Source organism: Stenella coeruleoalba (assembly GCF_951394435.1).
Source record: "Stenella coeruleoalba genome assembly, chromosome: 2".
In the NCBI taxonomy this organism is placed as follows: domain Eukaryota; kingdom Metazoa; phylum Chordata; class Mammalia; order Artiodactyla; family Delphinidae; genus Stenella; species Stenella coeruleoalba.
The window spans coordinates 130,552,196-130,571,617 of record NC_137147.1 but is presented as its reverse complement, the minus strand read 5'-3'; the positions used below and the strand labels follow the sequence as shown (position 1 = coordinate 130,571,617).

The following is a 19,422-nucleotide window of genomic DNA, read 5'->3' as shown; positions in this document are numbered from 1 at the left end:
GGAGAGAAATAGATTTCAATATTTAAAAATTTTTTGATCCTATTAAATTCTCACACTGGATTTTGCCACAAAGAAGTATTTCCTTAGGACTTAAATGCAAGACGAAATCAGTATGAAATTAGCTAAGTCATGGTAACCCACATAATAGATTACTATGCAGCTGTTTAAAGGAATGATGATCTCTGCATGCTGATAAGAAGTGACCTCCAGGGCTTCCCTGGTGGCGCAGTGGTTAAGAACCTGCCTGCCAACACAGGGGACACGGGTTCGAGCCCTGGTCCGGGAAGATCCCACATGCTGCGGAGCAACTAAGTTCATGTGCCACAACTGCTGAAGCCCGCGCATCTAGAGCCTGTGCTCCGCAACAAGAGAAGCCTGCGCACTGCAACCAAGAGTAGCCCCCGCTTGCCGCAACTAGAGAAAGCCCGCACCCAGTAACGAAGACCCAATGCAGCCAAAAAATATAATAAATAAATAAAAAAGCCATCTCCAGACTGTACCATTAAGAGAAAAAGCAATGCAAAACAATGTTTATAGTATATACCTTTACAGTAAGAAAGGGAGTAAAACAAAATATGTATTATTATATATTAAATATAAAACTAAAAACTATAATTTTAAATATACTAAATATATAATAATATATACTCCCCCCCAGAAAGAACAATGAAAGGATAAAATAAAAAACTTTATATATATATATATATATATATATATATATATGCACCATATAGTATTTTGGTTGTATCTCCCTACCAGGATATATATTAAGGGCAAAAAGATCCACAAAGAAAACAAATTATGTTCAGTCATTAGTACTGATACTGTAGTTTTGAAATTGTCATATATACAATGAGAAGCAAGCAAAAAGTACTTTTGTTACTATGGTTGGGAACCAAGATTTAAGAGTACTGACGTACAAGTATAAAATCAGAGTAACTAAGTTTTAAAAAAAACTTACACTTCAATAGGTATCATCAGTACAAACTCATGATTTTTCTCTTTCTAAAAAATATGTACGTATTTCCTATCTCTGATCAGTGAAAATGCCTAAAATGATGACAATGCAATAGTACTGAACCACTAGCAACTCAGGTTGCTGTTTCTAAATACTATTTCCCATTTTTTAAAAAAACAGAGTTCCTTGGAGAAATGGTTAGTTCCGTATTTGGGGAAGGATATGCACAAAATGAGCCTGGAACATCCTGTGTCAAAAACCAAAGAAGTTATCAAAGACTAATGGGGACACTAATGGATCAATCTGAGCAACAAAATGAATAATGACTGTAATACACTAAAATATATCAAATATATAAATAGCCCTGAGTTCATAATGACTCCTTTGCTACAGAAACTCGTCACTCTGAAAACTGACAAATAAAGGGGGGAAAATCAATCATTAATCTTGTCTTTCCTGATTTCAAGTGGCAAAACAGTAAAGAGGAGAAAGTTCCTCGTAATAGCAGAATTACAGCTAATAAATGTAGAAGGGCAGTGATATAATTAGAAAAATCACCAATGTGCAGCACCTAATGAAATAATGGATCTGTACAATGATCATAAGTGGATGCTAAAATCCTGAGGTGATATATGAATGGGGAACTTATAATGGATGGATCAAGCTGAGAAAAACTATACCCAACTCAGCATCACCAAAAGTAGGACATTACAGATATTATTTGCCTCCTGATGAAGTAGGAAATATAAGCTAGGAGATATTCTTTCCAAAAATACATACATACATACACAAACCTGAATCTAATCAAACATCCAGCTCTAACTTCTAGTTAACAAGAAATATGGGGGATAGTACAACAATAAAATAAAACCATGAAGAAGCAATCAAATCCAGAATGTAGTACATTCTACAGAACAAAGAACCTGATTTCTTCAACATAAAAATGGCATGGAAAAAGGAGAGAGGATGAATATTATAGATTAAAAGAGATTTAAGAGACCAAATGCTACATGTGGATCCTATTTGGATACCGTGTGAACAAACCAACTGAATAAATGTATTTTTGAGACAACCAGAGAAATCTGAACTTGGACTGGGTTTTAGATCATATTAAGGAGTTACTGTTAATTTTGTTAGTTATAAGAAGTCCTTTCATACATCAGAGATGTATACTGGAGTACATTTACAGATTTAAAAAAAGGTGGAATATTTGAAACAAAAGATTGACAAAATGTTGATAACTAGCTGACAAATACGTGGTGGGTTATTATACTATTCTCTCCCTACTTTTATGCTTGAAAATTTTAACACACACAAATTGAAGATTAATGAAGTTGTAAGTAAAGAGGATAAAGGACTACATAATCAGAAATACTAGATTCAAAGCCAGTATTTGCTATTTACAATAGGTATGACCTTTGGAAAGCAACTCAAGTTGATGCATTTTCCATTCAAAATGGGAATGCCAGCTACCTAACATATGTGAAGAATATCTTACCTCAGCATCTACCTAGTACATGTACAACCCTCAAACAAACATACTATGACAAACAGTAGGTACTTAACAAATATTAGTTTCCATTCTTACCTCAATGAGAAATGTAATGAAGCCCCCCAAACCAAGAGGAATTACAGGGGGGACATTTTTTTTTAACAGAACATTTGGAAATGATGAGAAGTAAAATATTATCCCAGAAGCAAACACAAAATTAACTTTGGTTAATTATTCTGGAAAAACAATCTCAGGAATATTTTTTGTTTTAAATATCTTTATAAAAAGCATTTTGTCAGATTTCTAGTAAAATACGGTAAAATAAACACCAGTAATTATCTCCACTCTCTCCTGCAACCCACTAAGATAATAGTAAAGAAATAAAAAAAATTATAAACTCGCAAGAACAAAGAAAGAAACAGAGAGAAGCAAAACTAACAAAATTTTGGAAAATAGTCCTTGGTTGACTGGTAATGGACTGAGCAGAATAGAGAAAGCTGAAACTAAATGTCTACATAGGGGAAAGGCAATCAGAAACAAAGACTAGGAATCAGGACAACCTGCAATTTCTTAAGAGGAGTGTAAGAAACTAGAAGGCAATGTAACAATGCCTTCAAAATTCCAAGAGAATTTCCAACCTAGAAATCTGTGAACAGGTAAACTATCAATTAATCAGGCAACGTCTCAAAAATTTACTTCTCAGGCACCCTTTCTTAGGAAGCTACTGGGATATGTTCTATAAAACAAGGAATTAAGTGGAAAATAAAAAATCATGATATCTAGGAAATAGTCTCTGACACAGGAAAGCGCAGAGACTCTTCTAGGGCAACACCGTGTAAGCCACAGTGCAATCAAAGATGGAGTCCAGATGGTATGCTGCTAAGAGAAGGGAAAAAAATTAATTGATAGATTACCTGATTATACCAGAAGGAGTTTAGTTCTTTTGGAGAGTTTGGAGATGAAGTATTGATAAAGACATAGAAAACGAAGCAAACAAAAAAAGACAGTCATTAATTCCAGGAAAAAAATACAAAGTTGTAAGAGAAACGAGATGCAATCATCATTTACTACATGGATTGGCTGAGAATATTTACAGTCATAATATAAGCACTGAACATTGATTTAACCAAAAATTATAACTATACTAGGAAGAGGTACATGGGATATATGTAGGGGAGAAGAAAAGTGCCAAATTCTCATTTTCCGTAGTAAAAAGTAAAGTCTAAAATTGAAAAAACAAGAAACAGCTGTATAAGCAAGGCTATTTAATAATATGGAGGACATTACCAAAACAAATAGCCAAAAGAATTAAAAATAAGTATTCTCTGCAGAGTAGAAATCTGGGGCAGGGTTACTCTTTTGGTTATAATTTCAGTGGTCTTACTGTTTTTTAACTCTATCATTTGAAAATTAATATTAAGTTAAAAAGCAGTATCAGATAAGAGTGTGCTAAGAAAAAAAGAATCACAAATGTTAACTGGACATTTTGTCACTAAGGAGCACTAACTTGCAGATTTGTCTAATTTCAGAATAACTACTAGAGGCCTACAGCAAGGGAAGATGCAAATAAACACCCTCTCCCCCAAACAAAAACAATTTATTTCTTATTTCTCTCTGTGGTAGCCAGCCTCCAAGATGATACCAGTAATCTTCACCTCCTGGCATTCACATGCTCTCACATAACCTACACTGAAGATCAGTTGTTTGTATGACCAAGAGTATGGCAGAGATGACAGTGGGGGACTTTCTTCCTCTCTCTCTCTCTCTCTTTCATTGAAGTACAGTTGATTTACACTGTTGTGTGAGTTTCCGGTATACAGCAAAATGACTCAGATATAGATATACAGATGTATTTCTTATTACAAGATATTGAATCTAGCTCCCTGTGCTATACAGTAGGTGCTTGTTGTTTATCTATTTTATATATGGTAGTACATATCTGCTAATCCCAAACTCCTAATTTATCCCTCTCCCCTGCCCTTTCCCCAATGGTAACCATAAGTTTATTTTCTATGTCTGTGAGTCTATTTGTTTTGTAAAAAAGTTCATTTGTATCATTCCTTTAGATTCCACATATAAGTGATAACATAATGTATTTGTCTTTCTCTGTCTTACTTCACTTAGTATGATAATTTCTAGGTCCATGACAGTGTGTGACTTCTAAGGCTAGGTTATAAAAGTATTCCAGCATTAGCCTTCCTCTCTCAGACTGCTCACTCCAGGAGAAGCTGGCGGCCTGTTACAAGGACAATCAAGCAGCACTGATGAGAGGCTCATGTGGAGCAAACCTGAGGCCTCTGTGCCAACAGCAAGCACTGACTTGCCAGCCATGTGTGAATGGGCCGCATTAGAAGCAGATCCTCCAGCTCCAGTCAGGCCTTCGGATGACTGCAGCCCCAACTAACCCCTGCTGTAACCTCAGGAGAGATCTTGAGCCAGCACTATTCAACTAAGCCATTTTTGAATTCCTGACCCACAGAAACTGTGAGATAATAAATGTTTACTAATGCTTTAACCATAAAGCTTTTGGTTTAATGTATTACATAGTAAGGGAAAACTAATACAATTCTCTTCCTCAACTTTTAAAACAGTAACATCTACAGTTATTTACTTAGGATCTACTAAGGAGAAAATATCAATGTGTTTTACCTACATTATCTCATTTAATCCTTAAAGTAAATCTATAGGTAGATACTTCAGAGCCCTACCAGTAGAGACTAAGCTGGCAGGTGTGGAAAAATGGACACAGGTGCTCTAGTTTGTTTTTAGCAATATTAATTCCATATCCCTACTCTGGATCAGGCACAAAGTTCACCAAGGCCCTTAACCTCTTTCTTCTTCCCTATTCTCCCTATTCTCCCTATGGCCCCCCACCACACACTATCTCATGCTCCAATTACACCATCGTAAAAGTTCCTTCTCCAAACCTCTCTGATCCCCATTCTCACACCTTTTCTTCAACACCATGAGGACTTACTTTCTCCCTTATCCATCAGCACCTGCTTGTCTGTACCTCCCCTCACATAAGCAGTTTAGGTTCTATGTGGTCAAATCTCGTTTCCCCAAACTGTACACTTTTTCCCCTTTGTTCTTTTATCCTATCTGTCCATCAAAACACCAACCTGTTTTGTCCTTTCAGTTGGTGAACCCCACATCACTTTCCCACTTACGAAGAACTGTTCTTTCTTTTTAAAAAGAACTTCATTGAGGCATATTTTACACATAATTCACCCTTTCCAAGGATACAATTCAACGATTTTTTAAGCAAATTTACCAAGTTGTACAATCAGCACCATAAATCAGTTTTAGAATATTTCATCACTTAATTAGATTCCTCACGCCCATTTGCTGTTAATCCCTGTCCTCTCCTTGCCCACCCCTGGAAACTACTGATCTACTCTGTCTCTATAGCTTTGTCTTTTCTGTATATTTCATACAACTGGAATCATCCAATAAGGTCTCTTGTGTCTGGCTTATTTCACTGAGCATACTTTTGAGGTCTGTCCATGTTGTAGCATGTATCTGTAGTTAATTTCTTTTTATTGCTTAAGAGTATTCCATTGTATGGCTATACCAAATTTTGTCTATCCATTCACCCAATGAAGGACATCTAGGTCGTTTCCAATTTTCAGCTATTATGAATAATGCTGCTGAGATGATTCATTTGCCAATCTTGGTGTAGAGAACGTTTCTATTTCTCTTGGGTAGATTCCTAAGAATGGAATTGCTGGGTCATATGTTAAATTTATGTTTAATGCTTTAAGAAACTGTCAAACTATTTTCCAAAGTGGCCACATCACTTTACATTCCCACCAGCAGTGTATGAAGTGACCTCATTTCTCCATATCCTTCCCAACATTTGTTATTGTCTGTTTTTTATATAATACCCATTCTAGTGGTTGTGAAGTAGTTCACTGTGGTTTTACTGGTGGTGATGTGTAAAGGAGGAGGAAGGAAAAAACAAATCCCTAAAACATCAACCAGAGAAACTGGTACCAATATAAATACACAATTACAACCTCATTTGGGTCCTCACCATTCACCCAGAAATTCTACTTTGTTTCTCTGATCTGCTTGTTTTCCCACACTCCACAATAATTCATTCATACCTTCAACTACTCTCCTTAAAATCAAATCTCTATTTGCCTCCTACAGGATCTAGCCCCACTTCCTACATCCTAGATAAATAAAAACTAATAGTTCCTATCTTCACTTCCTCCTACTTTACACACAAGCCTAGATACCTCTTGATTTATCCTTTTCCCAGTTAAGAAGGCAGGTGTGGACCTCCTCCTACTAAATGCCAACTTTTATAGGAGTTCCGCATCCAATTCCCAGTGATACATTTTAGGACCCATGAGTCATCAATTATCTCTCCTTTTTCTGTAATCTATCCTTCAATTGGATTCTTCCCAGCAGCGTTTGAAGTCTTTAGCCCCAGTTTCACACACACACACACACACACACACACACACACGTGTACACACACACACACACACACACACACACACAGCTTCCAAGTACTATTTTCTTCAAACTCTCAACCAAGTTTTTTGAAAGAGTCGCCTATATTCCCAATGTCCACTTTTCTACACATTTCATTTTATACTTCTACACTTCCATTCACTCTTCAGCCCAGCCCAATCTGATTTCTTAAAATATCAATGAAACAGCTCTAACTAGTGTTTCAATATTCTCTCAACAATATTAAACGGAGCTAACAATTTCCTCCTTCTTGAAACACTCTTTCTACTGGCTTTCACAATACCATTCTCCATGTCTCCAATCTCACGTTTCTGCCTTACTTGCACGCAGAAGCAATGACTTGCCTTTGTTCCAGACTATCTTGAAAAAGATGTTAATATAGTGAATAGCCTTGGAAGATAAAGATAGTGTCTCTTTCTGGAGCAAAGGGCAGGCATGCTTACTGTCCATTATAAAAGATTTGGGTTCCCTAAGTCAGACTTCATTTTCTGTAACACAATCTCTGTGTGCAGGTATTACCTGGCCTTCTTCAACAAATGTTGGTACCAAGCACACTGCTTTGCTGTGGGCAATAAACTGTCCATTGTCTCTGATCCAAGAGTTTTGTGTCTTCTGCCAGCATCTATGAAACTGTCAGTTTAACTTACAAGGAGAGTGAAATTCTGGCACTTTTACAGTTCTCAACACTTTCTGGCAGTCCTGTTGCGGTTCCCTGGCTGACCTCTACTCCTTTACCTGATCTTTAAACGCAGGAGTTCCTCAGAGTTCATATCTAGGCTTACTTCTTTTCTCACTCTATATCGTCTCCTCTCAGGAGTTTTAACTGATCCTATGGCTTCAACAGACTATCTCTACACCAGTAACTCCAAAATATTTTTCTGCAGTCCAGATCTGTCTTCTGAGCTCCAGAACCATGCAGTTAATTGCCTCACAAACATCTCTACCTGAATACTGATATGTTTCCAAATTCACTAGTACCTAAACTGAACTCTGATTTCCCCTCTGCCCCGTCCCATATTACTACCACCTGTGTTCCCTAGCTCAGTAAACAGCACCACCTTCCACCCAGATGCTTATGCCAAAGTATCTAGGCAACATCCGTGACACCTCTTTCATATATATTTTGAATTTGTCTACTTCTATCACCACCACCACTAACAAGTACAAGCCACCACTATGTCATCTCTCACCCAGATTCTTTAGTTCATCGTTCTATCTCCATACATGTCCCATACCAGTGGTTTTCAAAGTGTGGTCCCTGGACTCCTGGGGGGCCCCGAAACTCTTTCAGGGAATCTGCAAGGTCAACTAAGACATTATTTGCTTTTTCCACCATTTTGACATATGTGCTGATGGTTCAAAAACAATAGTGGATAAAACTGCTGATGCCTTAGCAGGACTCAAAGCAGTGGCACCAAACCGTATTTGTACTCACTGTATCGTTCATTTTCAGGCAAAATACCAGTTTCACTTAAGAATGTCCTTGATGAAGCAGAAAAAGTGTTAATTTTATTAAATCTCAACCACTGAGGTCAAGTCTCAATATTCTGTGTGACAACAATGAAGTGTATACAGCATTTCTGCTCAAAACCAAAGTACAATCTTTGCTCAAGGGAAAAACACTTGGGTGATTGAATTACAAGCTAAATTAGCCACTTTTTCCAAAGAACACCATTTTCACTTGAAAGAACAAATGACCAACTATGATTATTCAAATATGGATATCTGGCAGACATTTTCTCAAAAATGAATGAAGTAATAAGCCTGTCTGCTCATTATCTAGTCCCACCACTCTCTGCTCACTGTGTTCACCGAAGATCTTTGAGAAATAAAGGTTCACTAAGTTACGCAGATCTTCCAAATGCGGACACATTTTATTATACAATATATAAAAAATACAGACATGCACGTTTGTTAGTATCACCGCAGCCCTTTCAACATAGGAACCAGAGCTCCCATGAAGCTGTGCACTCTGAAAGACTCCTCCTGCCTGTACCAGAACCTGGACCAAGACGCTCTGCACAGAAGACCCTTTGTCCTGCCACTGCCTGGACTTCCCCTGCAAGCTGCCTGGACGGTCACACAACGAGCTGCTGCTGTTTCTGCAAGCCCCCATGTGTCCCATGCATCGTGAAGGGCTCTTGCCCCTGCCAGGATCTGTTCTCTCAATACACGTTCACAGTACCAGTTGCTGGTTGCCTACTCCCCTGCATGTACTTAAGATGATGGCCTACTGCCTGCCCAGCAACTCCAGACCAGCTCCAGTCTGACCAAACCAGCAAACTTCTCTGCGATCTAATGAGCTGAACCACACCTTCTCCAATGGTACCTGACCCCCTTCCAATTTTTCCTTCCTTGGGTATTCTCTGTCAGCCCTACAGGTACCATAAAGAATTTCCTTACATCTTACAATTACTCTTGTATCACAGTTAATAATTATTTACATTAAAGTTCCCCTATTCTATGCCCCGATTGGACTGAGACTGCTACAACATACTAAGGCACTGTACTTACATTTTCCATTACTAAACTGTGTGCTTTCTTTAGCACAAAGATGCTATCTTAGCCATCTTTCACCCGCCAGAAACATCTGAGTACTCAATCTTAGCTGAATGAGCATTGTTGAGAGATGCATGCACCAAGTATCAATAGAAAACTGGGCTGGATTAATACCACCTCTTCTAACCAGGAATTTCCAGAATCCTATGAATCTGGAAAGCTAATCCTCTAAAGATAGGTAATCAAAAAGACATGCAGGGAACCAGAACATGCCTGTGACTTAAACTGAAAAAGTATGATAACGTGTTATCATACTTCTGAAATGAACTGCTAACAACAGATATCTTTTTGATCAATTACTCAGTGTAAGATCCAAGAGGTGGTTCAGGCTTCAAAAAAAGATGCCGAGGTCTGCTATTTTACACGGGAGGCAGCTGATGAAAGGCATATCCAGGTTTCCAGGACTGTAGATCTTACCACTCAAGGCTAAGTGGCTGCTACTATGATTAGGCAATAAAATTTCTCTCTCAGGGCAGAGGTCGCAAACTGTTGGCCTGCAGATGTGTTTCGTTTGTTCTACACAGTTTTAACATTTTAAAGTTTAATTGCCAACACTGAAAAACCAGAGATTTTTTTACATGAAAATCCAAATTTCTGGCTTAAGATAAATAGAAAGTTTTACAACACCAACCTCACATTTCTGCTGGAATTGAGTAGCACCTACTCTTTTATATAGGGCATTTGCTCTCCTGCTTGCTACAATTCCAGCCAGGGCCATTTCACTTGTTTATGGTGCCTCTATGGTCCTTATAAGCATGAGCATACAACCCCCGGTGTAGCAGTTTTACAAGCATAGACTTTGGAATCTCAAAGTTTCATCATGTTTTGATCAAGTTTCTCCTCTATCATTTATTAGGTAATGGTACTTAGTAGCGGGACCCTGGCCAAGTGGGTAATAACAGAACTTACAGAATGGATATAGTAAACAATCAATAAATACTAGCACTTTATGACTGCCCTTATTAAGCTGGGAAACAGAATGGTATTAAGGGGGGAAAAGTGTTGGTCTGAAGTCAAAAGATACGAGTCTAAGACCAGATCTTCTCACTTAGAAGATATGTGACCTTAGGCATATTACTGAGATTTTTAGCCTCATTTTCCTCATGTGCATAAAACTATCCTCCCTGCCTAACATAAAGCAATGTAGTGAAGATAGATAATGTAAAAGGGTTTTGTTATTTCTCAAAAGTGATTAATTCCAGGTTTAAACAGTAGATGGAGAAAATACCCATAGGAAATATCAATATTAACAACAGGCTTTAGATAAACTAAATATGAAAGAGAAATACACTGAAGACTGATGGAAAGGGGAAACAAACACTCAAACACTCTAGGCCTGCCTAAAGCCTCAAGGAGGCTATCTTTGGAGTCCAGGCTAAGAGAGCAAGGGGACTGGTAGAGTAGCTTTAGTGTAAACCTAAAAACCCTGTTAAGGCCAGGAACCTGGAGAAAAAATTAAGAAACTGTTCTAGAAGGCCCTGTAACCCCAGACTTTGCAACAGGATTAACTCACACCCATGTCTCACTAGTCAAGGTACTGCTTATATCTCTAACCAGTACCAGGCTGGAATGGAACTGATTTCCAATAAAGAACTCTGACCTTTTTTGTTTTGTTTTGTTTTGTTTTTTAATATCGCCATGGAGAGTCCAAGAAGGCAGAAAGAGAAAACAGATTCCTGCTTCTTCAAGATTTTTTTTTTCACTCACTGACAAAGGTAGAGAAAACCAGAAAAATAATATCTATTATTGATAAACGTACAGACACACTCACTCTTCTCATTTGCTCCTGGTAAGCATGTCATCTAGCACTATCTGCTAACATAACAGGCATACTTCATGGTGCCTGTCCAAACTGCCATCCATGGAATGGACAGTGCTCAGTGTCCCATTACCTCCCTGGCTACAGTGCTGAAGCAAATGCCAACCCCTTGGCAGGTTAATGACCAACAGCCTGGTGGAAAAAATATAGATTCCTCTCTCAGGAATTTGCAATCAGGTCACAGGCTAAACCAGAAAGTTGTTAAGAGCTAAGCTAGAGACAGAGGTTGCCATTTGTGGCCATGTATAAAGTTAGTAGGCAGAGGCAGCTTGTCTGCAGTGAAGTAGAGGGAGCAGAAGAGTGGAGGAGGGCCAGGAATCTGAAGCCCTGAGAGAAAAAATAAAGAGCTCCCTCACTTCTGGCTCATTGCCCATTTTCTTGAGATACAGCCACCTTTCATTTGCTCGGGAGCTCTGTATCATTACAATAAATCTTTCTTCACTTGAGCTAGTGGGTGTCTGTTCTCTGCTACCAAAAGGACCTAATCTAGAATAGAAATTGTCTACAAAGGCACAGTTAAAACCAACAGATCGTTGGACAAAATGTGGAGGGTTGGTGAGTGCATGATTGTAGATGGACTAGAATCACATTAGGTAAAGGTAATCCTTAGAAAGTTATGTATTGTGTGTAAATATTACAAGCAAACTATTTCATTGCTTACCAAACTTACAGCCCTTTCCAGAGTCCATGGAAGAGACAAGATTAGAAAACATGGACTTGTGTTCCTACCAGCAAGATAACTGACCAGCAATAGACGCCCGACTTGCCCAGCCAAACCATAGGTTAACTATAGGTTAAAACAATAGGAGAAAAAGTCATCTAGAGATACAGTCTTAACTGGCTGGTAAGCTAATCATAACACACAAAGAATGGCTGGTAGTGGCTATATTGGGTATTACACAATACCAATAAGTAAAGTGGGCTGTGGAGACAGAAGACTGGAGAGTAGATCTTCAAAAAGAAACAGGTGACAGAAAGAACAGCCTCTGGCTTAGAAATTCTAGTTCCCATGAGGCCTGACTGTGCTTTCTTCCTTTGCCTTTGGATGTTTGGAAACTGTAACAGCATCTTCTTTCTTGAGTGCTGAGTTAAGTGAGTTTCTGTTCCTTATATTCAAGGACAAAGACTGGAAAAGACAGTACATATACAGTAAAAGTGAAAAAGAAAAGTGATGCGAGTGGAGGGAACAATACTTTCAATCCGGTAACTATATAATAAGGTTGCATCAAAATTTAACTACTACACACACAGCAGCAGCTTTATTTATAAATAGGGAAAAGTTGGTTAACAACCTCAATATTCAAAGATCTGCTAACTAAACCATGATGCATTCATATAGGTAATACCGGGCAGCCAGTACAGTAGAAGCTGTAGAAAAGTACAGGTATCCCTTTCTACTCAAACTCATAATCCCTGACTCAGAAACCGAACAGATTCAGATAGCAAGGGATACTTATATCCAATGACATGGAAAGATGTTCATGATATACTAAATAAAAAAAGGTTACAAAACAATATATACTGTATTTTTTGTTAAGGAGCACATTTACATATATTTGTATATGCACGTAAAAATGAAACTGTTTCTACACTGCCTATAATGTTTTTGTCTGTGATTACCAATCCCAACCTAATTTCTTATAATCAATAAAAACTCTCCTAAAAAATTAAATACAGATTTTCTTTCAGAGATTACAAGGTAGGATTAGGAAAACCAAGTCCTGGCTCTACTACAGGACTAAGCAGTACCATGGTTAAAAAGCAAGCAGTTAGGAAGGAAAAAAGAAAGATGAATGAGATAACGTGAGGTAAAGAAGGGGGCCTGAGGCTTTACGCCAGGCTGAAGGCCCTCTTGCCCAATAACAGCTACTCTCTAAAATATGTTTCCCTAGAGCCAGGCCAGTCTCTTCACTGTCTTCCCCCTTACTCATTTTCCATTATGCTTGCTGGTCATTCTAATTCCCCAAGTGTTGACTGGCCTCTGTGATTCCTCTGTTTAACATCAATTCAAGTCCTCCTTCCTTCAGAAAGCAGTCTAACTATTCCAGGCAACAGTGATTTCTCTCTTCCTTGGAACCAGGTATATTTTCAAATTCAGAGATCTACTTAAGAGAGTCACTCAAAATCTCTAAGGTTGTAGTCAATGCACTGGAGTGCCAGACAGGCAGCTCCAGATCATTAAAAAGGCATTTTGCCACTAGTGAAATTATTAAAGTTTAAAATGTGGTCAACGTGTACAATATGCCCACTTCCATAAAGATACTTTGAGTATAGGACTTCCCTGGTGGCACAGTGGTTAAGAATCCACCTGCCAATGCAGGGGACACGGGTTTGAGCCCTGGTCTGGGAAGATCCCACATGTCACGGAGCAACTAAGCCCATGCGCCACAACTACTGAGCCTGCAAGCCACAACTCCTGAGCCCGCGTGCCACAACTACTGAAGCCCGAGCGCCTAGAGCCCGTGTTCCGCAGCAAGAGAAGCCACCGCAATGAGAAGCCCGCACACCACAACAAAGAGTAGCCCCTGCGCAGCAACGAAGACCCAACGCAGCCAAAAAAAAAAAAAAAAACAACTAAGTGGCTCTCAAAATATGGCCGCAGGCCAGCAGCATCAGTATCACCTGGCAACTTGTTAGAAATCCAAATTTTCAGTCTCTACCCCAGACCAGAACTCCAGAGATGGGGCCCAGCAAGCCTCCAGCTGATCCTGATGCACACTGAAGTTTGAGAACTACTGACTAAGGAAACAGCTGGTATTAACTAATTAAAAAAAAAAAAAGATACCTTGAGTATAAACTTGGGAAGCAAAAAGATAAAATGGCAATAAAAAAGGAGAAATCAAGTAATTTGTGTTGTACTCTATCTAAAGACAGACTTAATAAGGGAAGGTACTGTTAGTGAGGCAGATAGTCTAGGCTAGTTCACTCACTACCCACTCCCAACCACTTCAACCACTTCTCCCTTGTCTTTCTCTACTGCAAAATCCAGAAAGCTAAATACACCATCTTTCAGCCTTTAAAGCCGAGAGTGGAGATGACATTTTGGCCAAGGAGATACAGGCAAAAGCTCCTGGGGTGGGCTTTTCTTTCTGTTTTGCTCTTCCAGCTGCCTAAAACATGGACCTAATGCAAGTACATCAGCTATTTGCAACCCCAAAAATGAAAGCAAAACAGAAAAAAGTGAGAAGCCTAGGTCCTTGTTGATGTTGGTGCTATACAGTCCCAGTATGTCCACATCCAGACTTCTTGTTAGGTGAGAAAAATAAACCCCATTTGTTAGAGTCACTGTACAGTACGTTTTCGGTTCCTTGCAGCTGCAGGCATTCCTGATACAGTTAGCAGGGAGCTTAGAAGAGTGTTCTCAACTATCTTTCCTCCCCAACATATAAGAGAGCTAGAACACTTGCCCTTCATTAAGTTACTCACTACAACTGTGATTCTCAGCCTGGTAGGCATCCAAATGTGGGAAGCAGAGAGGGCAGTGGTCCAGAACCCTGGTGATTACCAAAGCAATGTCTCCTAAGCACATGTCTGGGAGGCCATTCAATCTGGTCCCTCCAAAAATGCAGCAAGGATTTTTTGTTTTTCTACTCAAGTTGCTCCTTTCTTTCAAAGTCAATTCTTCTTCCAAATTTTATTCCCTACTAATTACTAAGAAATTATTTAGGTAATTACTTAGTAAACCTCTGATAAAACCATTCTATTAAAAACAATGTTTTAACCCCACAGAAATAAAAACCAAATTTCTGTTTTAAAGGCATATGTATTTAAAGGCATTCTCTTATTATATTTATCATGGTTATAAAAACCCTGGTACTCTGGAACTCAGTTATGTACAGATGCCTGTGACAGCTTATTTTCCAGAGATAATATAGCTCTTAGTTTATTAATCACTCTTTCAGTGCATTTTACAGTTGTTTTGATAGTTTCCTACTGATTTCCTGCATTTGGGAAATACAGGCTATCTTCAAGTAGGCACATTTCCACAAATTATCCATAAAAAGAACTTATACTAAATTAAAAAACATCCTCATATATGTTCTTTTACTTTACTAAGCTATAAAATGTGGGTTAAGAAACTTCCAGGCCAGAATCACTAGATATTTGAGAGAAGGGAAATAAAAGATCTTTCTTATATATAATCAACTTAGCTGTTCCCTTCTCAAAATTAATACAAATTCATCATCAGTGAAGATATAAAATAAATGTGAATGAAAGACACATGGCACTAAGAAAAGACCAACCTCTCAATGCAAATCACAGCAACTAAACATGCAAGGTAAAGGATTTTGGTGAACTGTTTATTTTGAAATGGCAACCTAATTCTAGGATAGGGATCTTCTCCAAAATATACTCTAAAATATCCAAATATTCTCAGAATGTACAAGAAAATACTGCTAGTCTAGAACATTTAAACCCACCAAAATCTACAGAAAAATCACAAAAGCAATCTTAAGTAACACAAGAAGGAAAAAACCAAGGTTAAGGAAAAGCTCCCTCCAAAACTGCATTTAATTTTTCTTTTCACTGAAAAGTCATTAAATAATAATCTAAATCACTCTTCCAAACAGGTCTTCCCTTCACCGGCCTGGTTGAGAAAATTACTTAGTTGTCAATAAAGTAAAGACTTCCATCCAATACTCTGGGGTTCCGCCAAGTTCACTCTTCTGAAACCTCAGTGAAAGGTTTGATCCAGGTCAGGCGCCTGCACAGGTCTGCCAAGAGTGTCAGGGCACAAGCCAGGGCAAACCATGCCCTGGTCAACAACTCAAATCAGTGGGCCCTGCTGATGATTCCTATTCAAAGGATAGGGACACTGTTCACTCGGAAAATTAAAATATACATTTAATAGCTCTAGAATATCATCTGGCAGGTTTCTGTTGTTTTTAAAATTGTATTAGTAATTTCCTGGGGGTAAAAATCATTACTAAACTAACTTAGATTTTAAAATGAGAAGCTATGGTATGGGCTTACATCCTCCTCAAACAAAAGCTAGCCCAAGAAGCTTTTAAAATGTTAGACATATGTGTAGGTGTACCTGCTACGACATGGTGGGAATAAATTTAAAATTTCTTCAACTCAGCTCGACAAATGCATTTTTATTATTAGAAACTAAACAAATCCAAGAAAATTTAAGCAACATTACCATACTTGGTGCCTCCAAGTCTAGGTACATTGAAGAACTTCTTATGTGAACTGTCATTTAATGTTTCAATAAGGTATTCAAAGGCATATCCTGAAAAAAAAATTATACTTTCATTAAACACTGCTACAAATTACCTTATTCAAAGTGAAAATACCTAGAAACCAGCTTTGTCCAAAATAATTTTCTGTAATGGCTCAAATTTTCTATATTTGTGCTATATTACCTATATTTTCTATAGGTAGCCGTGGCCATTGAGCACTTGAAATGTGGTTACAGCGACTGAGGAACAGAGTTTTTAATTTTATTTAATTAATTTAAATTTAAATAGTCACATGTGGCTAGTGTCCATTGTATTGGACAGTAAAACTCTAAGCCATGACTCTTGTCAAATAAAAACTGAAAAAAAAAAAGCTTTCATTAAACACTGCTACAAATTACCTTATTCAAAGTGAAAATACCTAGAAACCAGCTTTGTCCAAAAGAATTTTCTGTAATGGCACAAATCTTCTATATTTGCGCTATATTACCTATATTTTCTATAGGTAGCCGTGGCCATTGAGCACTTGAAATGTGGTTACAGCGACTGAGGAACAGAGTTCTTAATTTTACTTAATTTAAATAGTCACATGTGGCTGGTGTCCACTGTATTGGACAGTAAAACTCTAAGCCATGACCCTTGTCAAATAAAAACTGGTAAAATAATTAACTCCTGAAAATATGATAATAAAGAATACCTAGAAAGGGACAATATCTAGAAAGTAAAATAATTAACTCCTGAAAATGTGATAATAAAGAATACCTAGAAAGGGACAATAAGAATGATTTAAAGGATGAATAGGCATGTTTTGTGAAGACATGTCCTGAAAATTGCATAAATACAGACAGGACAACGCCACAATTATGTTAGAAGAACTGATTTTTAAAAAAATAACCAAAAGATGGACTTTTACACAGCATTCAACAACAGGAATAAAATCAAAAACAAACAACTTATCAGGTAAGACCTTCACAGGCTTTAAGACTAAAGGTAAAGGTGAACAACAAAATATCTGGGCAAATTAGCAGATTCTCCCTAAAAGACACGTCTTTCTGGTTTTGTACGAATTGAAGCTTAACTACCAAGTCGAAGACCCAGGGGACTTATTTGAATGTGCCCCAGCTCCTAAGGTTCTTGGGGGAAGTGGCGGAGAGGCAGCCTTGAGGTTAAAGAACCTTCAGATCTTTTGTGCAGATTCACTGCAGTAGGTGGGCAGGACCCCCAACATTGCCAGGACCTTGGTCCGAAATGAGAAGCGATAAGCATTGTTCACTTTTTGAGAATATATAATGTTTTTCCTTTTTTATTGAGGGTTAAGCGAGGGAGGTGGATGGGGGGAGGAGACCCAGCGCTGCAATAAATGGTCCGAGAACTGGCTGACCAGTGTTCGGCCTTGACCACCCCCCACTCTGCTTCTAGAGGCAAAGAGAGAGGGAGGGGCTCGAGGCTGGACAGCGGAATAAACAACTAGCTGCGTGAGACGCCACCAAGGAGACACTAGCCCCCATCCTCATCTCTTACAAATGGGGGGCGGGGAGAAGATGGTGGGCCTCTCCTCGACCCTAGTACTACTGAGGAGTACCGGGAAGCCGCTGGCAGCCAGCAGTGGCCAACGGGCCGAGGCCGGTACGGGTCAAGGCCAGCGGCGGAGCGGACGGCCCTGCTGGGGTCACGCTAAGGGACGAGGTCGGCGAGGCCGGGCCCTCGAGGCCTGGGCGCACAGAGTGCGGCCCAGCAGGCAGGCCCCAAGGGAGCACAACCTGAGCCCGGAGGGCCCCGGCGCCGGCCGAGCAACTCCAGGAGAGAGAAGCAAAGAACTCGGAGCCGGGGCAGCGCGCGTCTACAGCTGCCAGATCCAGTCGGTGAACTGAAACTAACCTGCACTTGGGGCGTCCATCGCCGGAGACCATATTATCCCTGCGGGGAGGGGGCCCGCGGGGGAAGGAGGGGGAGGTCGGGCGGGGAAGAGGGGGAGGAAAGCAGCCGGACCGGCAAAGGAAGCAGGAAAGGAGCAGTCTCGCGCAAACACCGCGAGAGCCGCAGAACCGGCCCCAGGTCTCAGCTCGCGGGATTTGCCGCCCAAGTCTCGCGAGATCTTCGGGCTTGGAGACAAAGAAAGAGAAGGGGCGGGGCCAGCCAGGCGGCGATTCCTTGCGTAATCGCTTCTGTTCTCGCGAGCTGGGGCGAAACGCCGGGGAGGCTGCGGCGTTGGCGTCACTAGTTTGGCCCTCTTAGAGATCCGTTAGTTGTGGCTTCAAGTGTCCAATTGAGATTGTGAGATCCAGGGGTGTTGGGGCTCCTTTGGGGTATCCGGTGATGGGGGGTGGGGGGAGGGGCAGAGGGGCAGAATTGGAGCTCCTATGAAAAACAGCTTGAGAACCTCTTTCCCCTGAAGATAAAGCCTTTGGTTAAACCTGTCATATGTGTAGCCTACACGCGTGTTCTCTGGAGAGGATGGGAGAACTGATCTGGCACGTAGGAAGCGCTCAACTAATTGTTGAATGAATTTCCTTACATTCCTGTAGCTTCAGTCTCTCCCTTTCTACTGGCTCCTTCCCAGTGGCAGTTAATCATGCTTAAGCCTCTGTCCCTCCGCCACCTCCGCTCCTCAAGTCCCTACGTTCTTCTCTACCGTCTTATCTCCCGTTGGCAGCCAACTTTGCAGAAAGAGCTGCTTGTGTTCGTCCTTCCCCTCCCACTCCTTATCTCTCTCCAATCTGCCTTCCACCCCCTAGAAATGCCTCTGGTCAAGGTCAGCCATAACTCCACTTGTTAATCTCACGTTTCTCAACCCTACTCTACTTGATCTCTCCCCTTGTTGAGAAATATTCTATCAGCTTTCGTGATCTCAGACGCTACTTCTTGTTTTTTCTTCCTATCCTTAAGGGTGCTCCGTCTCAGTTTCCTCTGCAGGCCCCTCTTCCTC

General features: G+C 39.8%; 1 protein-coding gene across 1 annotated transcript in view; it reads right to left on the bottom strand.

Annotated features, from left to right (window-relative positions):
• IREB2 (iron responsive element binding protein 2) overlaps positions 1–18,446 on the bottom strand; it is a 49,573-nt gene extending 31,127 nt beyond the window's left edge. The window contains exons 1-2 of the mRNA XM_079913741.1: positions 18,375–18,446; positions 16,460–16,549 (exon numbers count right to left, since the gene is read on the bottom strand). Of these exons, the coding sequence (XP_079769867.1) occupies positions 16,460–16,549; positions 18,375–18,393 (109 nt within the window). The 5' untranslated portion in view covers positions 18,394–18,446. The remainder of the gene's footprint in view (positions 1–16,459; positions 16,550–18,374) is intronic.
• Between the last annotated feature and the right edge of the window lie 976 nt (positions 18,447–19,422).